The 26,401-nt window shown below is 30.9% G+C and overlaps 10 protein-coding genes across 10 annotated transcripts; all 10 read left to right on the top strand.

Annotated features, from left to right (window-relative positions):
• Positions 1–2,659: 2,659 nt before the first annotated feature.
• LOC142537750 (cysteine proteinase inhibitor 5-like) lies at positions 2,660–3,016 on the top strand. The gene has a single exon (XM_075643244.1). The coding sequence runs from the start codon at positions 2,660–2,662 to the stop codon at positions 3,014–3,016; it is 357 nt and encodes a 118-aa protein (XP_075499359.1).
• A 1,839-nt stretch (positions 3,017–4,855) lies between these two features.
• LOC142537748 (cysteine proteinase inhibitor 5-like) lies at positions 4,856–5,212 on the top strand. The gene has a single exon (XM_075643243.1). The coding sequence runs from the start codon at positions 4,856–4,858 to the stop codon at positions 5,210–5,212; it is 357 nt and encodes a 118-aa protein (XP_075499358.1).
• Positions 5,213–10,084: 4,872 nt separating this feature from the next.
• Positions 10,085–10,441, top strand: LOC142537747 (cysteine proteinase inhibitor 5-like). Its single transcript, XM_075643242.1, has one exon. The coding sequence runs from the start codon at positions 10,085–10,087 to the stop codon at positions 10,439–10,441; it is 357 nt and encodes a 118-aa protein (XP_075499357.1).
• Positions 10,442–12,283: 1,842 nt separating this feature from the next.
• On the top strand, positions 12,284–12,640 carry LOC142537746 (cysteine proteinase inhibitor 5-like). The gene has a single exon (XM_075643241.1). The coding sequence runs from the start codon at positions 12,284–12,286 to the stop codon at positions 12,638–12,640; it is 357 nt and encodes a 118-aa protein (XP_075499356.1).
• Positions 12,641–14,480: 1,840 nt separating this feature from the next.
• Positions 14,481–14,837, top strand: LOC142537745 (cysteine proteinase inhibitor 5-like). Its single transcript, XM_075643240.1, has one exon. The coding sequence runs from the start codon at positions 14,481–14,483 to the stop codon at positions 14,835–14,837; it is 357 nt and encodes a 118-aa protein (XP_075499355.1).
• Positions 14,838–16,668: 1,831 nt separating this feature from the next.
• Positions 16,669–17,025, top strand: LOC142537744 (cysteine proteinase inhibitor 5-like). The gene has a single exon (XM_075643239.1). The coding sequence runs from the start codon at positions 16,669–16,671 to the stop codon at positions 17,023–17,025; it is 357 nt and encodes a 118-aa protein (XP_075499354.1).
• Positions 17,026–18,866: 1,841 nt separating this feature from the next.
• Positions 18,867–19,223, top strand: LOC142537743 (cysteine proteinase inhibitor 5-like). Its single transcript, XM_075643238.1, has one exon. It carries the CDS (start codon positions 18,867–18,869, stop codon positions 19,221–19,223), a length of 357 nt encoding a protein of 118 aa, XP_075499353.1.
• Positions 19,224–21,060: 1,837 nt separating this feature from the next.
• On the top strand, positions 21,061–21,435 carry LOC142537742 (cysteine proteinase inhibitor 5-like). Its single transcript, XM_075643237.1, has one exon. The coding sequence runs from the start codon at positions 21,061–21,063 to the stop codon at positions 21,433–21,435; it is 375 nt and encodes a 124-aa protein (XP_075499352.1).
• Positions 21,436–23,248: 1,813 nt separating this feature from the next.
• On the top strand, positions 23,249–23,605 carry LOC142537740 (cysteine proteinase inhibitor 5-like). Its single transcript, XM_075643235.1, has one exon. It carries the CDS (start codon positions 23,249–23,251, stop codon positions 23,603–23,605), a length of 357 nt encoding a protein of 118 aa, XP_075499350.1.
• A 1,833-nt stretch (positions 23,606–25,438) lies between these two features.
• Positions 25,439–25,795, top strand: LOC142537739 (cysteine proteinase inhibitor 5-like). The gene has a single exon (XM_075643234.1). It carries the CDS (start codon positions 25,439–25,441, stop codon positions 25,793–25,795), a length of 357 nt encoding a protein of 118 aa, XP_075499349.1.
• Positions 25,796–26,401: the final 606 nt, after the last annotated feature.

The following is a 26,401-nucleotide window of genomic DNA, read 5'->3' as shown; positions in this document are numbered from 1 at the left end:
GACAGTTTGTTTTCTTTCGTTTGCTCATTTCCCTCACATATCTTGATGAGCTTTTCCCAAATATCTTTTGCAGTAGAACACATTTTAATCTTGCTAAAGGTATTCTTGTCGAGAGTTTTATATAATATATCCTTTGCAACATTATCAAGCTTGGCCTTCTTCTTATCTTCGCTGGTCCATTCACTTCTTGATTTTTCAACCATCTGCGGTGCACCCTCAGTAACAGTAACAGCAACAGGTGTGTTAGGCTTTAATATTTTCAATAGACCATCTGTGATGACATACCACATGTCATCATCTTGTGCTGCAAGATGAGCTTGCATTCTAATCTTCCAATCATCAAAATCTTCCTTAGAGAACATAGGGATCTTGCTAAAGTGTGCCATCTGATGTAGTTTTTCACGAACAAGAATAACCTGCTCTGATACCAATTGTTGAGGATCGAAGTTGAGTTTAGAGGGGGGGTGAATAAACTCTACTCGTTTTTCCTTTCTTTTGATGAGGTACTAAAATCCTGTTAGAGATAGTAGTTTATCTTGTTGCGTAAACCTTCACCTAGATTACAATTATAGGTGCGGAAACAATCTGATGAAGTAAGTGAAAGACAATAATAACAGTAGGCAGTAGTTGTTTATGAAAGTTCGAAGATGAAATCTTCTACGTCTCCCCTTCTCCTGTTTCCAGAAGGTATAACTAAAAGACTTTGGATATTACAGTACAACTCTTGTACACACCCACTTCAGAAGAACTTACATCTTTGCCTACTGAAACTCTTAGTTACTCGACTCAAAAAGAACGTGATACAAAAGGTTCTGAAAAGACTCTTTTCAGATTACAAGCTCTTCCTGATAAAGTATAAGTGTTGTAAAAGATTGTGAAGAGTTTAAGAATAAGTAGCACAAGATGATCTTCAAAAGATCAGATATTTGCTATGAAGCGTGTGCTACTTTTCTTTGTGTTGAACTCAAAGTTATCAAGGAATTTCGAGGTTGTCTCGTTAAGTGAAATAGCGTTGATCCTTGAAAAGATATTATGCGTAGAGTTCTCTTTCTGTAAGGGTTTGTTCCATGTATATATAAGCGACTGAGTTCAATGTTTATGATCAGAAGATGTCTTCAGATTTCTGATAGAGTCAGCTTTATTACAAAAAAAAAAGGTTCCTGCAGAAAATCTATAAAACAATCAGTCCTGTTTTATACTAAACTCGATAAAGTGAATTAAATGACTCCGTATAGTATTTAATGCTGCAATTAATACTAGTACTTGGTAACTTTAACGGTAACATTTAAAGTAGTCACGTTAGGCAACATCTTCTACTGATTCTGTTTTTCTATCCTTTCTACTGCTTTTGTTTTACTAGACCAGTAGCTTCTGATTTTCTTTTTGTCTACTGTTTTCTTAAAGAGTGCTGCTGATCTGCTGGTTTTTATTTTCATAGCCACAATTAATTCATGTCTATCAATTTATCAACCTCAAATTCAAATTTGAGACGAGATCTTAAATTCAAGGTTCCGAGATTTAAAAAAATATGTTTTATGAAAATCAGATTGATTAAAATGTGATCATTGACGCACAAAGATTGCGGATGAAATTAGGTTAACTAAATTGTGAACATCATTAACAACAATAGTACATCTCTTGTGAGATGATCATAGATATCTTTATCAGTTAGACGAGTAAACTAATCCTATGTTTGCAATAATAAAGAATATTTTTTGCATAAAAAGTAATATTTTTCATTTGTGACCTAATTAGGATCTCTATCTTGTAAACGTAACTTATGAAATCATGTCACAAAATTTTTTAATGACATCAAACCCTTTAATGATATATTTAAACAACTATTTAGAATATCCAAACTAAATTATTTCTTTAAATATCTTTCTACCATGAGTACAATCCATTAAGTAACGAATTTCTAGAACAAAATTTAATATATTAGACAAGCGCAAACTTAGTTTAGTTAGGTGAATTGTGCGTTTGATTCTTATTATTAAAGCGTCACTTTAATATTGTTCAATGTTAAGCAAAATAAACTGAAGTGTATGTGTGTGTGTGTGTGTGATAAAACAAAGACGTAGTAAGAATACTATTTTTTATTTCCACTTATACAAAATATAATTTATTTATCTTTATTGAAATTAAGGACTAAAAATCATGTCCAAATTCAATCATTAACAACATTTGAGTTTAAGACATTTTCATTTTTGTAAGCAAACACATTGCGATTAATAAATCATATTTCAAATTAATCATTTAAAGTAAACGGTGTTTTAGAAGAGACCCAGTACCTAACTCTTATTTGTGATCCCAAATTTATATGACCAAAATCAACCACAAATGAAAGAATTTTTTCCTCCGGGTAATATTGAAATATGCATGTAGTTAACATAATTTTTATTTATTAAAAGAAAGTTTTGTGAAAATGAAAAGGATACGTTGAAAATTTTAAATGTACGCTTTCAAAATAATCTCAACTAGTTTTATCTTTCTTTAAAAAAAATTGTAACAAGATTCGGCTAAAATAATGTTTGCTCAAACGTGTCAATATAACATCATCAAAGCATGCTTTTTGATTGCGCATTGTCACTATAAAAACCCGCCAATAATCACTACAAATTTCACAAGCAAATAAAATTGATCTAATCAAGGGAAGAAAATGGCACCCAAATTTTTCTCGTTGATTGTTGTTGCCTTCTCAATTCTTCTTGCTTCCTCTTCGATCAAAGCCTCCTTCGCCGGTTGGCAGGCGATCAGTAACTTGACCGACCCAAAGGTGGTTGAGATAGGGAAGTTTGCGGTGAAAGAGCACAACAAGCGGGTCAATGCCTTGTTAAGATTTGAGTCGATAGTAAATGGAGAAACTCAAATAGTTAATGGTATTAATTACAAGCTCATCATTTCCGCCACAGATGCCCTCGCCACGAATGCCGAAAGCAATTACCGGGTTGTTGTTTGGGACAAGCCTTGGAAGAAAGAGAGGCGGCTCATTTCATTTGAGAAATTGCTTGATTAATGTATATATATTGTGAAAGATTATGTGTGATTTTATTAAAATATCATGAATAAAGTTTTGGTTACTCAAGTGTTGAGGAGGTGCAATTTTTATTGTTGAATGTTCAAAATTAAAGTAAGAAAACTTTAAGAAAAATATTTGTTACAATACATGGTCTAGTAGATTGAGAATTTTATATTTTTAGTTCAAATATATAATAATAAGACATCATGAAATCATTTTAGAAAAACTCATTAATTTATTAATTTATGTTAAGAAACGAACTGAAATCACTGATCGGCTCACAAAATGATTTGGATGCAAATTCAATATTATGAAAACATATTTTTTTAAAAAATATGATAATTCGTAACTTATCAAATACAAAAATCTCAAGGACCTAACAGTAAAATTACAAACCCTTAATTCCAAAAAAAAAATAATAATAAAATCAATTTATGTCAAATTTGTTAAACTCTTATGTTTATTTGACCCATGCACTGGTGGTGTCCTCATTTCCCCAATGTGTAAGGTGTGTCATCATTTAATTGGATACGCTACAAAATATCTATTTTAATCGTTTTAGAAAATAAAGTTGTAAATTTCATTTAATTGGAGACACAATTTTTCCATGAATATGACATACTTAAAAAACAAACAAACAATTTATCAACCTCAAATTCAAATTTGAGACGAGATCTTAAATTCAAGGTTCCGAGCTTTAAAAAAACATGTTTTATAAAAATCAGATTGATTAAAATGTGATGATTGACGCACAAAGATTGCGGATGAAATTGGGTTAACCAAATTGTGAACACCATTAACAACAATAGTACATCTCTTGTGAGATGATGTTATAGATCTTTATCAGTTAGACGAGTAAACCACTCCTATGTTTGCAATAATAAGGAATATTTTTTGCATAAAAAGTAATATTTTTCATTTGTGACCTAATTAAGATCTCTATCTTGTAAACTTAACTTATGAAATCATGTCACAAAATTTTTTAATGACATCAAACCCTTTAATGATATATTTAAACAACTATTTAGAATATCCAAACTAAATAATTTCTTTAAATATCTTTCTACCATGAGTACAATCCATTAAGTAACGAATTTCTAGAACAAAATTTAATATATTAGACAAGAGCAAACTTAGTTTAGTTAGCTGAATTGTGCGTGTGATTCTTATTATTAAAGCGTCACTTTAATATTGTTCAATGTTAAGCAAAATAAACCGAAGTGTATGTGTGTGTGTGTGTGTGATAAAACAAAGACGTAGTAAGAATACCATTGTTTATTTCCAATTATACAAAATATAATATATTTATCTTTATTGAAATTAAGGACTAAAAATCATGTCCAAATTCAATCATTAACAACATTTGAGTTTAAGACATTTTCATTTTTGTAAGCAAACACATTGCGATTAATAAATCATATTTCAAGTTAATCATTTAAAGTAAACGTCGTTTTTGAAGAGACCCAGTACCTAACTCTTATTTGTGATCCCAAATTTATATGACCAAAATCAACCACAAATGAAAGAATTTTTTCCTCCGGGTAATATTGAAATATGCATGTAGTTAACATAATTTTCATTTATTAAAAGAAATTTTTGTGAAAATGAAAGGATACGTTGAAAATTTTAATGTACGCATTCAAAGTAATCTCAACTAGTTTTATCTTTCTTTAAAAAAAATTGTAACAAGATTCGGCTAAAATAATGTTTGCTCAAACGTGTCAATATAACATCATCAAAGCATGCTTTTTGATTGCGCATTGTCACTATAAAAACCCGCCAATAATCACTAAAAATTTCACAAGCAAATAAAATTGATCTAATCAAGGGAAGAAAATGGCACCCAAATTTTTCTCGTTGATTGTTGTTGCCTTCTCAATTCTTCTTGCTTCCTCTTCGATCAAAGCCTCCTTCGCCGGTTGGCAGGCGATCAGTAACTTGACCGACCCAAAGGTGGTTGAGATAGGGAAGTTTGCGGTGAAAGAGCACAACAAGCGGGTCAATGCCTTGTTAAGATTTGAGTCGATAGTAAATGGAGAAACTCAAATAGTTAATGGTATTAATTACAAGCTCATCATTTCCGCCACAGATGCCCTCGCCACGAATGCCGAAAGCAATTACCGGGTTGTTGTTTGGGACAAGCCTTGGAAGAAAGAGAGGCGGCTCATTTCATTTGAGAAATTGCTTGATTAATGTATATATATTGTGAAAGATTATGTGTGATTTTATTAAAATATCATGAATAAAGTTTTGGTTACTCAAGTGTTGAGGAGGTGCAATTTTTTATTGTTGAATGTTCAAAATTAAAGTAAGAAAACTTTAAGAAAAATATTTGTTACAATACATGGTCTAGTAGATTGAGAATTTTATATTTTTAGTTCAAATATATAATAATAAGACATCATGAAATCATTTTAGAAAAACTCATTAATTTATTAATTTATGTTAAGAAACGAACTGAAATCACTGATCGGCTCACAAAATGATTTGGATGCAAATTCAATATTATGAAAACATATTTTTTTAAAAAAAATCTGATAATTCGTAATTTATCAAATACAAAAATCTCAAGTACCTAACTGTAAAATCACACACAATTAACTCAAAAAAAAAAAAAAATCAGTTTATGTCAAATTTGATAAACACTTATGTTTATTTGACCCATGCACTGGTGTTGTCCTCATTTCCCCAATGTGTAAGGTGTGTCATCATTTAATTGGATACGCTACAAAATATCTATTTTAATCGTTTTAGAAAATAAAGTTGTAAATTTCATTTAATTGGAGATACAATTTTTCCATGAATATGACATACTTAAAAAACAAACAAACAATTTATCCACCTCAAATTCAAATTTGAGACGAGATCTTAAATTCAAGGTTCCGAGCTTTAAAAAAACATGTTTTATGAAAATCAGATTGATTAAAATGTGATGATTGACGCACAAAGATTGCGGATGAAATTAGGTTAACCAAATTGTGAACACCATTAACAACAATAGTACATCTCTTGTGAGATGATGTTATATATCTTTATCAGTTAGACAAGTAAACCACTCCTATGTTTGCAATAATAAGGAATATTTTTTGCCTAAAAAGTAATATTTTTCATTTGTGACCTAATTAGGATCTCTATTGTAGAACCCGTAAATCAGTCTACATTAAGCCATGCATAATTTTAGATTTTTAAATTTAATTGACTTCATTGCATGATCATTTTAAATGCATTTATTTGAAGTTAATTATTTATTATTTCAGTTCAGTAGTTTGATTTTTAGCATTTCAGTTATTTCAGTGAGGCCGGACTGGAGTTGGAGTTTTGAGATAGAATTTAAGATCCAGAAAATATTTCCAGAAGTTAATTTAGCTAGCAAGTAAGTTCATTTAAGTTAGAAAGGGAGATTTGAGGATTTAATTTAATTATTTGAGGTGATTAAGAAATGAACTCATTTAAGTTACTTAATTAAGGGGTTAGCTCACTAAATTAATTAAAGGATTAGTAAGGCTTTTAAGGGTTATTAAATTACTAGATAATCAATTTCCCCCTACCATTTATCATGCATTTTCTGCCACCCTTAGTTGCTAGAAGATTCATTTGCCAACTCATCACCTTTGACCCCTTCTTGGTATTTAATTAGGAGGATAATTCTTTTTGTTTGGGAGCACCATTAAATTATTAATTAACCTCATTCTAACCTAGACTACCATGCATAAATTCGGCCACCTCATTCCCAAGTAGACTTGATATCAAACAATAATTCAAATTTCAAAAGGAGAGTGGACTTGGTCTTGATTCTTCCTTATATTTTGCACCCATCTTATCTCACTCCCCAACCATTTTCTCCCTCCCTCACCACCGAATTCAGCACCATTCAGAGCCCCATTTGTGTGAAAAAAAAATCGTGAGTCTTATCTAGAGGGAAAGAAAGAAAAATCGAGAGTAAAGAAAACAAGAGAAGCGCTCCACCTCCTCCGTGCCGCGTCGTCGTCGTTTCGTTCGTTTTCTTTCGAAACGAAACCATGCATGTCTAGATTCTTTCTAAACCTCAATCAAGTCATATTATCATTTATTTTTCAGTACATGATCATGTTTATTCAAGCAAAAACCGAGATACATGTCAAAACATTTTGAAACAACACATGCAGAATTTTTGATATTCCTTGGCAAGCTTCACGTTTTTCTTGGTTTGTGAGTTTCAGGTGATTGGTTCGACTCCAGGCTCCCAAGGCGACTTATATACATGTAATAGGATGCATTAGGACCACATTTGTCCATCGGTTTCAGCCCATGCTCGCTGGAAAGCAAGAAATGACAGCAACACCATTTGTGTCCCTTTTTGAGTTCAAAAATTCAGTTTGGTTGTCAAGGAGGAAGGATCTGATCTTGGCTGCCCTAGGGGTCTATAGCCATGGTTAGATCACTCCCCTAGCATGTCTAAGACATGACTAAGTCGCCCTTTTGGTGGCTTGGTCCATGGCTCATCGGTTTTTAATAAAAAACATCACAACCGCCCCTATGTCCCTTCGGCCCTTCCATTTTTCAGCATATGGTTTCGTTTCTTTTGTTGCTTGGTATGGATCTTGGTTGGCCTATGGCCCTTAGCCACGGTTCATATCATGCTCCTAGATGTCTAGATCGTGCCATGGTCAATCAAATGGCCACTGGAATGACGCAAGACATCGATCTAAGCAAAACACTACACACGCATGCACGTTGGTTCTCGGTTGGAGTTTCGGTTGAGTTTTGGTATGACGCGGATTGTGGCTGGCCTAGGGCCCTTAGCCATGGTTCGAATCATTCCTTGGGATGTTGGTAAGAGTCTCTGGTCAGTGGTTCACGCCCCAATGGCCGGTAGTCTCGAAAACAACACAAGTTTACACGATTGTACAGTTGCTGGAAAATTACAGCAAGTTGCTGTGTCGGTTCGGTGGCTCGTTCGAGTTCTTGGTTGGCTTTTAGCCCATGGCCTTGGACTGGACAGTGCCTCATTGAGTTAGGAAGGTCATGTTTTTGACCGTTTGTCATTTGGATCATTTTTGAGGTCGTACGAGAATTTACGGTGCGATGTGCCAAATTGACTCTCGAAAGAGCGTTTCGTGTTTTGGCCTCCATTCCACCTAGATCTCGACCCTATCATTTTAGGAGCATTATTTTATGATTTTTCAGCGTATTTTAATCATGACTATACATAGGTTCGGTGTCATTTCAGGTTGGCTCGGAGTCATGATTAAATGCGAAGTCATTAGGCATCATAGTCGCATCTTTTGAACTAAATTGCATAGTTGGTCAAGTTTAAGCTATTGCATATTTTTCATGGCACAGTTAGGTTGCAGCGAGCCTGGGGACGATCCAATCCAATCCAGTTGGTAAAATTACGGGACATTTTCATTATGCCAGTTAATTATTTTACGTGCATTAAATAGAAAATAATTATTTTTGAGATTTATGCGATATGGCTTGTGGTTCATTCACTATGTGGGAGTGTTATTTTATACGGTCGCCAGTGACCGATCAGTTCAGTATGGTACCACCCCGTCGCCAGTGACCGGCCAGCTCAGTTCAGTTTCAGCCTCCCCGGTAGCCAGTTACCGATCAGTTCAGCTTAGTGCAGGGGCCACAGGCGTAAAACATAATCTCAACAGAAAATTTTATCAGTTATTTCAGTACAGGCTCCAAGGAGCAAACATTTTTTTCTGTGATTATCAGTTCAGTTATGCACGCATTATAATTGCTCAGTACAGATTATTTTCAGCATGCCTCAGGACAGGATATGTTTACTCATGCATATTTTAATTCAGATTTTTACTCGTTACCTGCGATATATGCATGCTGAGTCTTTAGGCTCACTAGACTTGATTGTTGTAGGTACTGATGAGGCCAGGGCCGAGGGCGGGGACCAGTGAGCCAGCTTGGGTCGGCAGTAGTGGCACCCGAGGACCTCAGAGCAGCAGTTGTTATTTTATTCCGCAAACATTTTATCAGTCGTTGGATATTTTTAAATTGTGATTTTTGGCAAACTTTATTTTCTTCCGCTGCTATATTTTGAAATATTGAACTTGATTCACCAGTGATTTTATAAATGAAGCCATTTAAGTTCTTTTAAAAAGAAAATTTTTAATTTTCCGCAAATTTTCAAGCAAGAAGTTTTAGGCCCTTTGCATCTATCTTGTAAACTTAACTTATGAAATCATGTCACAAAATTTTTTAATGACATCAAACCCTTTAATGATATATTTAAACAACTATTTAGAATATCCAAATTAAATAATTTCTTTAAATATCTTTCTACCATGAGTACAATCCATTAAGTAACGAATTTCTAGAACAAAATTTAATATATTAGACAAGCCCAAACATAGTTTAGTTAGCTGAATTGTGCGTTTGATTCTTATTATTAAAGCGTCACTTCAATATTGTTCAATGTTAAGCAAAATAAACCAAAGTGTGTGTGTGTGTGTGTGTGTGTGTGTGACAAACAAAGACCTAGTAAGAATACTATTGTTTATTTCCACTTATACAAAATATAATTTATTTATCTTTATTGAAATTAAGGACTAAAAATCATGTCCAAATTCAATCATTAACAACATTTGAGTTTAAGACATTTTCGTTTTTGTAAGCAAACACATCGCGATTAATAAATCATATTTCAAGTTAATCATTTAAAGTAAACATTGTTTTAGAAGAGACCCAGTACCTAACTCTTATTTGTGATCCCAAATTTATATGACCAAAATCAACCAAAAATGAAAGAATTTTTTCCTCCGGGTAATATTGAAATATGCATGTAGTTAACATAATTTTTATTTATTAAAAGAAAGTTTTGTGAAAATGAAAAGGATACGTTGAAAATTTTAAATGTACGCTTTCAAAGTAATCTCAACTAGTTTTATCTTTCTTTTAAAAAAATTATAACAAGATTCGGCTACAATAATGTTTGCTCAAACGTGTCAATATAACATCATCAAAGCATGCTTTTTGATTGCGCATTGTCACTATAAAAACCCGCCAATAATCACTAAAAATTTCACAAGCAAATAAAATTGATCTGATCAAGGGAAGAAAATGGCACCCAAATTTTTCTCGTTGATTGTTGTTGCCTTCTCAATTCTTCTTGCTTCCTCTTCAATCAAAGCCTCCTTCGCCGGTTGGCAGGCGATCAGTAACTTGACCGACCCAAAGGTGGTTGAGATAGGGAAGTTTGCGGTGAAAGAGCACAACAAGCGGGTCAATGCCTTGTTAAGATTTGAGTCGATAGTAAAAGGAGAAACTCAAATAGTTAATGGTATTAATTACAGGCTCATCATTTCCGCCACGGATGCCCTCGCCACGAATGCCGAAAGCAATTACCGGGTGGTTGTTTGGGACAAGCCTTGGAAGAAAGAGAGGCGGCTCATTTCATTTGAAAAATTGCTTCATTAATGTATATATATTGTGAAAGAGTATGTGTGATTTTATTAAAATCTCATGAATAAAGTTTTGGTTACTCAAGTGCTGAGGAGGTGCAACTTTTTATTGTTGAATGTTCAAGATTAAAGTAAGAAAACTTTAAGAAAAATATTTGTTACAATACATGGTCTAGTAGATTGAGAATTTTATATTTTTAGTTCAAATATATAATAATAAGACATCATTAAATCATTTTAGAAAAAACTCATTAATTTATTAATTTATGTTAAGAAACGAACTAAAATCACTGATCGGCTCACAAAATGATTTGGATGCAAATTCAATATTATGAAAACATATTTTTTTTAAAAAAAATGATAATTCGTAACTTATCAAATACCAAAATCTCAAGGACCTAACTGTAAAATCACACACCATTAACTCCAAAAAAAAAAAAATAAATAAAATAAGTTTATGTCAAATTTGATAAACATTTATGTTTATTTGACCCATGCACTGGTGGTGTCCTCATTTCCCCAATGTGTAAGGTCTGTCATCATTTAATTGGATACGCTACAAAATATCTATTTTAATCCTTTTAGAAAATAAAGTTGTAAATTTCATTTAATTGGAGATACAATTTTTCCATGAATATGACATACTTAAAAAACAAACAAACAATTTATCAACCTCAAATTCAAATTTGAGACGAGATCTTAAATTCAAGATTCCGAGCTTTAAAAAAACATGTTTTATGAAAATCAGATTGATTAAAATGTGATGATTGACGCACAAAGATTGCGGATGAAATTGGGTTAACCAAATTGTGAACACCATTAACAACAATAGTACATCTCTTGTGAAATGATGTTATAGATCTTTATCAGTTAGACGAGTAAACCACTCCTATGTTTGCAATAATAAGGAATATTTTTTGCAAAAAAAGTAATATTTTTCATTTGTGATCTAATTAGGATCTCTATCTTGTAAACTTAACTTATGAAATCATGTCACAAAATTTTTTAATGACATCAAACCCTTTAATGATATATTTAAACAACTATTTAGAATATCCTAATTAAATAATTTCTTTAAATATCTTCCTACCATGAGTACAATCCATTAAGTAACGAATTTCTAGAACAAAATTTAATATATTAGACAAGAGCAAACTTAGTTTAGTTAGCTGAATTGTGCGTTTGATTCTTATTATTAAAGCGTCAATTCAATATTGTTCAAAGTTAAGCAAAATAAACCGAAGTGTATGTGTGTGTGTGTGTGATAAAACAAAGACGTAGTAAGAATACTATTGTTTATTTCCACTTATACAAAATATAATTTATTTATCTTTATTGAAATTAAGGACTAAAAATCATGTCCAAATTCAATCATTAACAACATTTGAGTTTAAGACATTTTCGTTTTTGTAAGCAAACACATCGCGATTAATAAATCATATTTCAAGTTAATCATTTAAAGTAAACGTTGTTTTAGAAGAGACCCAGTACCTAACTCTTATTTGTGATCCCAAATTTATATGACCAAAATCAACCACAAATGAAAGAATTTTTCCTCCGGGTAATATTGAAATATGCATGTAGTTAACATAATTTTTATTTATTAAAAGAGAGTTTTGTGAAAATGAAAAGGATACGTTTAAAATTTTAAATGTACGCTTTCAAAGTAATCTCAACTAGTTTTATCTTTCTTTAAAAAAAATTGTAACAAGATTCGGCTAAAATAATGTTTGCTCAAACGTGTCAATATAACATCATCAAAGCATGCTTTTTGATTGCGCATTGTCACTATAAAAACCCGCCAATAATCACTACAAATTTCACAAGCAAATAAAATTGATCTGATCAAGGGAAGAAAATGGCACCCAAATGTTTCTCGTTGCTTGTTATTACCTTCTCAATTCTTCTTTCTTCCTCTTCGATCAAAGCCTCCTTCGCCGGTTGGCAGGCGATCAGTAACTTGACCGACCCAAAGGTGGTTGAGATAGGGAAGTTTGCGGTGAAAGAGCACAACAAGCGGGTCAATGCCTTGTTAAGATTTGAGTCGATAGTAAAAGGAGAAACTCAAATAGTTAATGGTATTAATTACAGGCTCATCATTTCCGCCACGGATGCTCTCGCCACGAATGCCGAAAGCAATTATCGGGTGGTTGTTTGGGACAAGCCTTGGAAGAAAGAGAGGCGGCTCATTTCATTTGAGAAATTGCTTGATTAATGTATATATATTGTGAAAGAGTATGTGTGATTTTATTAAAATATCATGAATAAAGTTTTGGTTACTCAAGTGTTGAGGAGGTGCAATTTTTTATTGTTGAATGTTCAAAATTAAAGTAAGAAAACTTTAAGAAAAATATTTGTTACAATACATGGTCTAGTAGATTGAGAATTTTATATTTTTAGTTCAAATGTATAATAATAAGACATCATTAAATCATTTTAGAAAAACTCATTAATTTATTAATTTATGTTAAGAAACGAACTGAAATCACTGATCGGCTCACAAAATGATTTGGATGCAAATTCAATATTATGAAAACATATTTTTTAAAAAAAATCTGATAATTCGTAACTTGTCAAATACAAAAATCTCAAGGACCTAACTGTAAAATCACACACCATTAACTCCAAAAAAAAAAAAAAAATCAGTTTATGTCAAATTTGATAAACTCTTATGTTTATTTGACCCATGCACTGGTGGTGTCCTCATTTCCCCAATGTGTAAGGTGTGTCATCATTTAATTGGATACGCTACAAAATATCTATTTTAATCGTTTTAGAAAATAAAGTTGTAAATTTCATTTAATTGGAGATACAATTTTTCCATGAATATGACATACTTAAAAAACAAACAAACAATTTATCAACCTCAAATTCAAATTTGAGACGAGATCTTAAATTCAAGGTTCCGAGCTTTAAAAAAACATGTTTTATGAAAATCAGATTGATTAAAATGTGATGATTGACGCACAAAGATTGCGGATGAAATTGGGTTAACCAAATTGTGAACACCATTAACAAAAATAGTACATCTCTTGTGAGATGATCATAGAGATCTTTATCAGTTAGACGAGTAAACCACTCCTATGTTTGCAATAATAAGGAATATTTTTTGCATAAAAAGTAATATTTTTCATTTGTGACCTAATTAGGATCTCTATCTTGTAAACTTAACTTATGAAATAATGTCACAAAATTTTTTAATGACATCAAACCCTTTAATGATAAATTTAAACAACTATTTAGAATATCCAAACTAAATAATTTCTTTAAATATCTTTCTACCATGAGTACAATCCATTAAGTAACGAATTTCTAGAACAAAATTTAATATATTAGACAAGAGCAAACTTAGTTTAGTTAGCTGAATTGTGCGTGTGATTCTTATTATTAAAGCGTCACTTTAATATTGTTCAATGTTAAGCAAAATAAACCGAAGTGTATGTGTGTGTGTGTGTGTGTGATAAAACAAAGACGTAGTAAGAATACCATTGTTTATTTCCACTTATACAAAATATAATTTATTTATCTTTATTGAAATTAAGGACTAAAAATCATGTCCAAATTCAATCATTAAGAACATTTGAGTTTAAGACATTTTCGTTTTTGTAAGCAAACACATCGCGATTAATAAATCATATTTCAAGTTAATCATTTAAAGTAAACGTTGTTTTAGAAGAGACCCAGTACCTAACTCTTATTTGTGATCCCAAATTTATATGACCAAAATCAACCAAAAATGAAAGAATTTTTTCCTCCGGGTAATATTGAAATATGCATGTAGTTAACATAATTTTTATTTATTAAAAGAAAGTTTTGTGAAAATGAAAAGGATACGTTGAAAATTTTAAATGTACGCTTTCAAAGTAATCTCAACTAGTTTTATCTTTCTTTAAAAAAAATTGTAACAAGATTCGGCTAAAATAATGTTTGCTCAAACGTGTCAATATAACATCATCAAAGCATGCTTTTTGATTGCGCATTGTAACTATAAAAACCCGCCAATAATCACTACAAATTTCACAAGCAAATAAAATTGATCTGATCAAGGGAAGAAAATGGCACCCAAATGTTTCTCGTTGCTTGTTGTTACCTTCTCAATTCTTCTTGCTTCCTCTTCGATCAAAGCCTCCTTCGCCGGTTGGCAGGCGATCAGTAACTTGACCGACCCAAAGGTGGTTGAGATAGGGAAGTTTGCGGTGAAAGAGCACAACAAGCGGGTCAATGCCTTGTTAAGATTTGAGTCGATAGTAAGAGGAGAAACTCAAATAGTTAATGGTATTAATTACAGGCTCATCATTTCCGCCACGGATGCTCTCGCCACGAATGCCGAAAGCAATTACCGGGTGGTTGTTTGGGACAAGCCTTGGAAGAAAGAGAGGCGGCTCATTTCATTTGAGAAATTGCTTGATTAATGTATATATATTGTGAAAGAGTATGTGTGATTTTATTAAAATATCATGAATAAAGTTTTGGTTACTCAAGTGTTGAGGAGGTGCAATTTTTTATTGTTGAATGTTCAAAATTAAAGTAAGAAAACTTTAAGAAAAATATTTGTTACAATACATGGTCTAGTAGATTGAGAATTTTATATTTTTAGTTCAAATGTATAATAATAAGACATCATTAAATCATTTTAGAAAAACTCATTAATTTATTAATTTATGTTACGAAACGAACTGAAATCACTGATCGGCTCACAAAATGATTTGGATGCAAATTCAATATTATGAAAACATATTTTTTAAAAAAAATCTGATAATTCGTAACTTGTCAAATACAAAAATCTCAAGGACCTAACTGTAAAATCACACACCATTAACTGCAAAAAAAAAAATAAAATCAGTTTATGTCAAATTTGATAAACTCTTATGTTTATTTGACCCATGCACTGGTGGTGTCCTCATTTCCCCAATGTGTAAGGTGTGTCATCATTTAATTGGATACGCTACAAAATATCTATTTTAATCGTTTTAGAAAATAAAGTTGTAAATTTCATTTAATTGGAGATACAATTTTTCCATGAATATGACATACTTAAAAAACAAACAAACAATTTATCAACCTCAAATTCAAATTTGAGACGAGATCTTAAATTCAAGGTTCCGAGCTTTAAAAAAACATGTTTTATGAAAATCAGATTGATTAAAATGTGATGATTGACGCACAAAGATTGCGGATGAAATTGGGTTAACCAAATTGTGAACACCATTAACAACAATAGTACATCTCTTGTGAGATGATCATAGAGATCTTTATCAGTTAGACGAGTAAACCACTCCTATGTTTGCAATAATAAGGAATATTTTTTGCATAAAAAGTAATATTTTTCATTTGTGACCTAATTAGGATCTCTATCTTGTAAACTTAACTTATGAAATCATGTCACAAAATTTTTTAATGACATCAAACCCTTTAATGATATATTTAAACAACTATTTAAAATATCCAAACTAAATAATTTCTTTAAATATCTTTCTACCATGAGTACAATCCATTAAGTAACGAATTTCTAGAACAAAATTTAATATATTAGACAAGAGCAAACTTAGTTTAGTTAGCTGAATTGTGCTTGTGATTCTTATTATTAAAGCGTCACTTTAATATTGTTCAATGTCAAGCAAAATAAACCGAAGTGTATGTGTGTGTGTAATAAAACAAAGACGTAGTAAGAATACCATTGTTTATTTCCACTTATACAAAATATAATTTATTTATCTTTATTGAAATTAAGGACTAAAAATCATGTCCAAATTCAATCATTAACAACATTTGAGTTTAAGACATTTTCATTTTTGTAAGCAAACACATTGCGATTAATAAATCATATTTCAAGTTAATCATTTAAAGTAAACGTCGTTTTAGAAGAGACCCAATACCTAACTCTTATTTGTGATCCCAAATTTATATGACCAAAATCAACCACAAATGAAAGAATTTTTTCCTCCGGGTAATATTGAAATATGCATGTAGTTAACATAATTTTTATTTATTAAAAGAAAGTTTTGTGAAAATGAAAAGGATACGTTGAAAATTTTAATGTACGCTTTCAAAGTAATCTCAACTAGTTTTATCTTTCTTTAAAAAAAATTGTAACAAGATTCGGCTAAAATAATGTTTGCTCAAACGTGTCAATATAACATCATCAAAGCATGCTTTTTGATTGCGCATTGCCACTATAAAAACCTGCCAATAATCACTACAAATTTCACAAGAAAATAAAATTGATCTGATCAAGGGAAGAAAATGGCACCCAAATTTTTCTCGTTGCTTGTTGTTACCTTCTCAATTCTTCTTGCTTCCTCTTCGATCAAAGCCTCCTTCGCCGGTTGGCAGGCGATCAGTAACTTGACCGACCCAAAGGTGGTTGAGATAGGGAAGTTTGCGGTGAAAGAGCACAACAAGCGGGTCAATGCCTTGTTAAGATTTGAGTCGATAGTAAAAGGAGAAACTCAAATAGTTAATGGTATTAATTACAGGCTCATCATTTCCGCCACGGATGCCCTCGCCACGAATGCCGAAAGCAATTACTGGGTGGTTGTTTGGGACAAGCCTTGGAAGAAAGAGAGGCGGCTCATTTCATTTGAGAAATTGCTTGATTAATGTATATATATTGTGAAAGAGTATGTGTGATTTTATTAAAATATCATGAATAAAGTTTTGGTTACTCAAGTGTTGAGGAGGTGCAATTTTTTATTGTTGAATGTTCAAAATTAAAGTAAGAAAACTTTAAGAAAAATATTTGTTACAATACATGGTCAAGTAGATTGAGAATTTTATATTTTTAGTTCAAATATATAATAATAAGACATCATTAAATCATTTTAGAAAAACTCATTAATTTATTAATTTATGTTAAGAAACGAACTGAAATCACTGATCGGCTCACAAAATGATTTGGATGCAAATTCAATATTATGAAAACATATTTTTTAAAAAAAATCTGATAATTCGTAACTTATCAAATACAAAAATCTCAAGGACCTAACTGTAAAATCACACACCATTAACTCCAAAAAAAAATAAAATAAAATCAGTTTATGTCAAATTTGATAAACTCTTATGTTTATTTGACCCATGCACTGGTGGTGTCCTCATTTCCCCAATGTGTAAGGTGTGTCATCATTTAATTGGATACGCTACAAAATATCTATTTTAATCGTTTTAGAAAATAAAGTTGTAAATTTCATTTAATTGTAGATACAATTTTTCCATGAATATGACATACTTAAAAAACAAACAAACAATTTATCAACCTCAAATTCAAATTTGAGACGAGATCTTAAATTCAAGGTTCCGAGCTTTAAAAAAACATGTTTTATGAAAATCAGATTGATTAAAATGTGATGATTGACGCACAAAGATTGCGGATGAAATTGGGTTAACCAAATTGTGAACACCATTAACAACAATAGTACATCTCTTGTGAGATGATTTTATAGATCTTTATCAGTTAGACGAGTAAACCACTCCTATGTTTGCAATAATAAGGAATATTTTTTCATAAAAAGTAATATTTTTCATTTGTGACCTAATTAGGATCTCTATCTTGTAAACTTAACTTATGAAATCATGTCACAAAATTTTTTAATGACATCAAACCCTTTAATGATATATTTAAACAACTATTTAGAATATCCAAACTAAATAATTTCTTTAAATATCTTTCTACCATGAGTACAATCCATTAAGTAAAGAATTTCTAGAACAAAATTTAATATATTAGACAAGAGCAAACTTAGTTTAGTTAGCTGAATTGTGCGTGTGATTCCTATTATTAAAGCGTCACTTTAATATTGTTCAATGTTAAGCAAAATAAACCGAAGTGTATGTGTGTGTGTGTGTGTGTGATAAAACATAGACGTAGTAAGAATACCATTGTTTATTTCCACTTATAAAAAATATAATATATTTATCTTTATTGAAATTAAGGACTAAAAATCATGTCCAAATTCAATCATTAACAACATTTGAGTTTGAGACATTTTCATTTTTGTAAGCAAACACATTGCGATTAATAAATCATATTTCAAGTTAATCATTTAAAGTAAACGTCGTTTTAGAAGAGACCCAATACCTAACTCTTATTTGTGATCCCAAATTTATATGACCAAAATCAACCACAAATGAAAGAATTTTTTCCTCCGGGTAATATTGAAATATGCATGTAGTTAACATAATTTTTATTTATTAAAAGAAAGTTTTGTGAAAATGAAAAGGATACGTTGAAAATTTTAATGTACGCTTTCAAAGTAATCTCAACTAGTTTTATCTTTCTTTAAAAAAAATTGTAAAAAGATTCGGCTAAAATAATGTTTTCTCAAACGTGTCAATATAACATCATCAAAGCATGCTTTTTGATTGCGCATATTCACTATAAAAACCCGCCAATAATCACTAAAAATTTCACAAGCAAATAAAATTGATCTGATCCAGGGAAGAAAATGGCACCCAAATTTTTCTTGTTGCTTGTTGTTACCTTCTCAATTCTTCTTGCTTCCTCTTCGATCAAAGCCTCCTTCGCCGGTTGGCAGGCGATCAGTAACTTGACCGACCCAATGGTGGTTGAGATAGGGAAGTTTGCGGTGAAAGAGCACAACAAGCGGGTCAATGCCTTGTTAAGATTTGAGTCGATAGTAAAAGGAGAAACTCAAATAGTTAATGGTATTAATTACAGGCTCATCATTTCCGCCACGGATGCCCTCGCCACGAATGCCGAAAGCAATTACCGGGTGGTTGTTTGGGACAAGCCTTGGAAGAAAGAGAGGCGGCTCATTTCATTTGAGAAATTGCTTGATTAATGTATATATATTGTGAAAGAGTATGTGTGATTTTATTAAAATATCATAATAAAGTTTTGGTTACTCAAGTGTTGAGGAGGTGCAATTTTTTATTGTTGAATGTTCAAAATTAAAGTAAGAAAACTTTAATAAAAATATTTGTTACAATACATGGTCTAGTAGATTGAGAATTTTATATTTTTAGTTCAAATATATAATAATAAGACATCATTAAATCATTTTAGAAAAACTCATTAATTTATTAATTTATGTTAAGAAACGAACTGAAATCACTGATCGGCTCACAAAATGATTTGGATGCAAATTCAATATTATGAAAACATATTTTAAAAAAAAATCTGATAATTCGTAACTTATCAAATACAAAAATCTCAAGGACCTAACTGTAAAATTACAAACCCTTAACTCCAAAAAAAAAAATAATAATAAAATCAATTTATGTCAAATATGATAAACTCTTATGTTTATTTGACCCATGCACTGGTGGTGTCCTCATTTCCCCAATGTGTAAGGTGTGTCATCATTTAATTGGATACGCTACAAAATATCTATTTTAATCGTTTTAGAAAATAAAGTTGTAAATTTCATTTAATTGGAGACACAATTTTTCCATGAATATGACATACTTAAAAAACAAACAAACAATTTATCAACCTCAAATTCAAATTTGAGACGAGATCTTAAATTCAAGGTTCCGAGCTTTAAAAAAACATGTTTTATGAAAATCAGATTGATTAAAATGTGATGATTGACGCACAAAGATTGCGGATGAAATTGGGTTAACCAAATTGTGAACACCATTAACAACAATAGTACATCTCTTGTGAGATGATGTTATAGATCTTTATCAGTTAGACGAGTAAACCACTCCTATGTTTGCAATAATAAGGAATATTTTTTGCATAAAAAGTAATATTTTTCATTTGTGACCTAATTAGGATCTCTATCTTGTAAACTTAACTTATGAAATCATGTCACAAAATTTTTTAATGACATCAAACCCTTTAATGATATATTTAAACAACTATTTAGAATATCCAAATTAAATAATTTCTTTAAATATCTTTCTACCATGAGTACAATCCATTAAATAACGAATTTCTAGAACAAAATTTAATATATTAGACAAGCGCAAACTTAGTTTAGTTAGCTGGATTGTGCGTTTGATTCTTATTATTAAAGTGTCGCTTTAATATTGTTCAATGTTAAGCAAAATAAACCAAAGTGTGTGTGTGTGTGTGTGACAAAACAAAGACCTAGTAAGAATACCATTGTTTATTTCCACTTATACAAAATATAATTTATTTATCTTTATTGAAATTAAGGACTAAAAATCATGTCCAAATTCAATCATTAACAACATTTGAGTTTAAGAAATTTTCATTTTTGTAAGCAAACACATTGCGATTAATAAATCATATTTCAAGTTAATCATTTAAAGTAAACGTTGTTTTAGAAGAGACCCAGTACCTAACTCTTATTTGTGATCCCAAATTTATATGACCAAAATCAACCAAAAATGAAAGAATTTTTTCCTCCGGGTAATATTGAAATATGCATGTAGTTAACATAATTTTATTTATTAAAAGAAAGTTTTGTGAAAATGAAAAGGATACGTTGAAAATTTTAAATGTACGCTTTCAAAGTAATCTCAACTAGTTTTATCTTTCTTTTAAAAAAATTATAACAAGATTCGGCTACAATAATGTTTGCTCAAACGTGTCAATATAACATCATCAAAGCATGCTTTTTGATTGCGCATTGTCACTATAAAAACCCGCCAATAATCACTACAAATTTCACAAGCAAATAAAATTGATCTGATCAAGGGAAGAAAATGGCACCCAAATTTTTCTCGTTGATTGTTGTTGCCTTCTCAATTCTTCTTGCTTCCTCTTCAATCAAAGCCTCCTTCGCCGGTTGGCAGGCGATCAGTAACTTGACCGACCCAAAGGTGGTTGAGATAGGGAAGTTTGCGGTGAAAGAGCACAACAAGCGGGTCAATGCCTTGTTAAGATTTGAGTCGATAGTAAAAGGAGAAACTCAAATAGTTAATGGTATTAATTACAGGCTCATCATTTCCGCCACGGATGCCCTCGCCACGAATGCCGAAAGCAATTACCTGGTTGTTGTTTGGGACAAGCCTTGGGAGAAAGAGAGGACGGCCTCATTTCATTTGAGAAATTGCTTGGTTAATGTATATATATTGTGAAAGAGTATGTGTGATTTTATTAAAATCTCATGAATAAAGTTTTGGTTACTCAAGTGCTGAGGAGGTGCAATTTTTTATTGTTGAATGTTCAAGATTAAAGTAAGAAAACTTTAAGAAAAATATTTGTTACTATACAAGGTCTAGTAGATTGAGAATTTTATATTTTTAGTTCAAATATATAATAATAAGACATCATTAAATCATTTTAGAAAAACTCATTAATTTATTTTAAGAAACGAACTGAAATCACTGATCGGCTCACAAAATGATTTGGATGCAAATTCAATATTATGAAAACATATTTTAAAAAAAAATCTGATAATTCGTAACTTAACAAATACAAAAATCTCAAGGACCTAACTGTAAAATCACTCACCCTTAACTCCAAAAAAAAATAATAATAAAATCAATTTATGTCAAATTTGATAAACTCTTATGTTTATTTGACCCATGCACTGGTGGTGTCCTCATTTCCCCAATGTGTAAGGTGTGTCATCATTTAATTGGATACGCTACAAAATATCTATTTTAATCGTTTTAGAAAATAAAGTTGTAAATTTCATTTAATTGGAGATACAATTTTTCCATGAATATGACATACTTAAAAAACAAACAAACAATTTATCAACCTCAAATTCAAATTTGAGACGAGATCTTAAATTCAAGGTTCCGAGCTTTAAAAAAACATGTTTTATGAAAATCAGATTGATTAAAATGTGATGACTGACGCACAAAGATTGCGGATGAAATTGGGTTAACCAAATTGTGAACACCATTAACAACAATAGTACATCTCTTGTGAGATGATGTTATAGATCTTTATCAGTTAGACGAGTAAACCACTCCTATGTTTGCAATAATAAGGAATATTTTTTGCATAAAAAGTAATATTTTTCATTTGTGACCTAATTAGGATCTCTATCTTGTAAACTTAACTTATGAAATCATGTCACAAAATTTTTTAATGACATCAAACCCTTTAATGATATATTTAAACAACTATTTAGAATATCCAAATTAAATAATTTCTTTAAATATCTTTCTACCATGAGTACAATCCATTAAATAACGAATTTCTAGAACAAAATTTAATATATTAGACAAGCGCAAACTTAGTTTAGTTAGCTGGATTGTGCGTTTGATTCTTATTATTAAAGTGTCGCTTTAATATTGTTCAATGTTAAGCAAAATAAACCAAAGTGTGTGTGTGTGTGTGTGACAAAACAAAGACCTAGTAAGAATACCATTGTTTATTTCCACTTATACAAAATATAATTTATTTATCTTTATTGAAATTAAGGACTAAAAATCATGTCCAAATTCAATCATTAACAACATTTGAGTTTAAGAAATTTTCATTTTTGTAAGCAAACACATTGCGATTAATAAATCATATTTCAAGTTAATCATTTAAAGTAAACGTTGTTTTAGAAGAGACCCAGTACCTAACTCTTATTTGTGATCCCAAATTTATATGACCAAAATCAACCACAAATGAAAGAATTTTTTCCTCCGGGTAATATTGAAATATGCATGTAGTTAACATAATTTTATTTATTAAAAGAAAGTTTTGTGAAAATGAAAAGGATACGTTGAAAATTTTAAATGTACGCTTTCAAAGTAATCTCAACTAGTTTTATCTTTCTTTTTAAAAAAATTATAACAAGATTCGGCTACAATAATGTTTGCTCAAACGTGTCAATATAACATCATCAAAGCATGCTTTTTGATTGCGCATTGTCACTATAAAAACCCGCCAATAATCACTACAAATTTCACAAGCAAATAAAATTGATCTGATCAAGGGAAGAAAATGGCACCCAAATTTTTCTCGTTGATTGTTGTTGCCTTCTCAATTCTTCTTGCTTCCTCTTCAATCAAAGCCTCCTTCGCCGGTTGGCAGGCGATCAGTAACTTGACCGACCCAAAGGTGGTTGAGATAGGGAAGTTTGCGGTGAAAGAGCACAACAAGCGGGTCAATGCCTTGTTAAGATTTGAGTCGATAGTAAAAGGAGAAACTCAAATAGTTAATGGTATTAATTACAGGCTCATCATTTCCGCCACGGATGCCCTCGCCACGAATGCCGAAAGCAATTACCTGGTTGTTGTTTGGGACAAGCCTTGGGAGAAAGAGAGGCGGCTCATTTCATTTGAGAAATTGCTTGGTTAATGTATATATATTGTGAAAGAGTATGTGTGATTTTATTAAAATCTCATGAATAAAGTTTTGGTTACTCAAGTGCTGAGGAGGTGCAATTTTTTATTGTTGAATGTTCAAGATTAAAGTAAGAAAACTTTAAGAAAAATATTTGTTACTATACAAGGTCTAGTAGATTGAGAATTTTATATTTTTAGTTCAAATATATAATAATAAGACATCATTAAATCATTTTAGAAAAACTCATTAATTTATTTTAAGAAACGAACTGAAATCACTGATCGGCTCACAAAATGATTTGGATGCAAATTCAATATTATGAAAACATATTTTAAAAAAAAATCTGATAATTCGTAACTTAACAAATACAAAAATCTCAAGGACCTAACTGTAAAATCACTCACCCTTAACTCCAAAAAAAAATAATAATAAAATCAATTTATGTCAAATTTGATAAACTCTTATGTTTATTTGACCCATGCACTGGTGGTGTCCTCATTTCCCCAATTTGTAAGGTGTGTCATCATTTAATTGGATACGCTACAAAATATCTATTTTAATCGTTTTAGAAAATAAAGTTGTAAATTTCATTTAATTGGAGATACAATTTTTCCATGAATATGACATACTTAAAAAACAAACAAACAATTTATCAACCTCAAATTCAAATTTGAGACGAGATCTTAAATTCAAGGTTCCGAGCTTTAAAAAAACATGTTTTATGAAAATCAGATTGATTAAAATGTGATGATTGACGCACAAAGATTGCGGATGAAATTAGGTTAACCAAATTGTGAACACCATTAACAACAATAGTACATCTCTTGTGAGATGATGTTATAGATCTTTATCAGTTAGACGAGTAAACCACTCCTATGTTTGCAATAATAAGGAATATTTTTTGCATAAAAAGTAATATTTTTCATTTGTGACCTAATTAGGATCTCTATCTTGTAAACTTAACTTATGAAATCATGTCACAAAATTTTTTAATGACATCAAACCCTTTAATGATATATTTAAACAACTATTTAGAATATCCAAACTAAATAATTTCTTTAAATATCTTTCTACCATGAGTACAATCCATTAAGTAACGAATTTCTAGAACAAAATTTAATATATTAGACAAGAGCAAACTTAGTTTAGTTAGCTGAATTGTGCGTGTGATTCTTATTATTAAAGCGTCACTTTAATATTGTTCAATGTTAAGCAAAATAAACCGAAGTGTATGTGTGTGTGTGTGTGTGATAAAACAAAGACGTAGTAAGAATACCATTGTTTATTTCCACTTATACAAAATATAATTTATTTATCTTTATTGAAATTAAGGACTAAAAATCATGTCCAAATTCAATCATTAACAACATTTGAGTTTAAGACATTTTCATTTTTGTAAGCAAACACATTGCGATTAATAAATCATATTTCAAGTTAATCATTTAAAGTAAACGTCGTTTTAGAAGAGACCCAATACCTAACTCTTATTTGTGATCCCAAATTTATATGACCAAAATCAACCACAAATGAAAGAATTTTTTCCTCCGGGTAATATTGAAATATGCATGTAGTTAACATAATTTTTATTTATTAAAAGAAAGTTTTGTGAAAATGAAAAGGATACGTTGAAAATTTTAAATGTACGCTTTCAAAGTAATCTCAACTAGTTTTATCTTTCTTTAAAAAAAATTGTTACAAGATTCGGCTAAAATAATGTTTGCTCAAACGTGTCAATATAACATCATCAAAGCATGCTTTTTGATTGCGCATTGCCACTATAAAAACCCGCCAATAATCACTACAAATTTCACAAGCAAATAAAATTGATCTGATCAAGGGAAGAAAATGGCACCCAAATTTTTCTCGTTGCTTGTTGTTACCTTCTCAATTCTTCTTGCTTCCTCTTCGATCAAAGCCTCCTTCGCCGGTTGGCAGGCGATCAGTAACTTGACCGACCCAAAGGTGGTTGAGATAGGGAAGTTTGCGGTGAAAGAGCACAACAAGCGGGTCAATGCCTTGTTAAGATTTGAGTCGATAGTAAAAGGAGAAACTCAAATAGTTAATGGTATTAATTACAGGCTCATCATTTCCGCCACGGATGCCCTCGCCACGAATGCCGAAAGCAATTACCGGGTGGTTGTTTGGGACAAGCCTTGGAAGAAAGAGAGGCGGCTCATTTCATTTGAGAAATTGCTTGATTAATGTATATATATTGTGAAAGAGTATGTGTGATTTTATTAAAATATCATGAATAAAGTTTTGGTTACTCAAGTGTTGAGGAGGTGCAATTTTTTATTGTTGAATGTTCAAAATTAAAGTAAGAAAACTTTAAGAAAAATATTTGTTACAATACATGGTCTAGTAGATTGAGAATTTTATATTTTTAGTTCAAATATATAATAATAAGACATCATTAAATCATTTTAGAAAAACTCATTAATTTATTAATTTATGTTAAGAAACGAACTGAAATCACTGATCGGCTCACAAAATGATTTGGATGCAAATTCAATATTATGAAAACATATTTTTTAAAAAAAATCTGATAATTCGTAACTTATCAAATACAAAAATCTCAAGGACCTAACTGTAAAATCACACACCATTAACTCCAAAAAAAAAAAAAATCAGTTTATGTCAAATTTGATAAACTCTTATGTTTATTTGACCCATGCACTGGTGGTGTCCTCATTTCCCCAATGTGTAAGGTGTGTCATCATTTAATTGGATACGCTACAAAATATCTATTTTAATCGTTTTAGAAAATAAAGTTGTAAATTTCATTTAATTGGAGATACAATTTTTCCA

Source organism: Primulina tabacum, chromosome 2 (genome assembly GCF_025594145.1).
Source record: "Primulina tabacum isolate GXHZ01 chromosome 2, ASM2559414v2, whole genome shotgun sequence".
Taxonomy (NCBI): Eukaryota; Viridiplantae; Streptophyta; class Magnoliopsida; order Lamiales; family Gesneriaceae; genus Primulina; species Primulina tabacum.
This window is presented reverse-complemented; position numbering and strand designations above follow the sequence as displayed.

Coding starts and splice junctions, on each gene's coding strand:
- LOC142537742 (XM_075643237.1), top strand. CDS start 21,061: ATGGCACCCAAATTTTTCTCGTTGATTGTTGTTGCCTTCTCAATTCTT.
- LOC142537739 (XM_075643234.1), top strand. CDS start 25,439: ATGGCACCCAAATTTTTCTCGTTGCTTGTTGTTACCTTCTCAATTCTT.
- LOC142537745 (XM_075643240.1), top strand. CDS start 14,481: ATGGCACCCAAATGTTTCTCGTTGCTTGTTGTTACCTTCTCAATTCTT.
- LOC142537744 (XM_075643239.1), top strand. CDS start 16,669: ATGGCACCCAAATTTTTCTCGTTGCTTGTTGTTACCTTCTCAATTCTT.
- LOC142537747 (XM_075643242.1), top strand. CDS start 10,085: ATGGCACCCAAATTTTTCTCGTTGATTGTTGTTGCCTTCTCAATTCTT.
- LOC142537746 (XM_075643241.1), top strand. CDS start 12,284: ATGGCACCCAAATGTTTCTCGTTGCTTGTTATTACCTTCTCAATTCTT.
- LOC142537750 (XM_075643244.1), top strand. CDS start 2,660: ATGGCACCCAAATTTTTCTCGTTGATTGTTGTTGCCTTCTCAATTCTT.
- LOC142537748 (XM_075643243.1), top strand. CDS start 4,856: ATGGCACCCAAATTTTTCTCGTTGATTGTTGTTGCCTTCTCAATTCTT.
- LOC142537740 (XM_075643235.1), top strand. CDS start 23,249: ATGGCACCCAAATTTTTCTCGTTGATTGTTGTTGCCTTCTCAATTCTT.
- LOC142537743 (XM_075643238.1), top strand. CDS start 18,867: ATGGCACCCAAATTTTTCTTGTTGCTTGTTGTTACCTTCTCAATTCTT.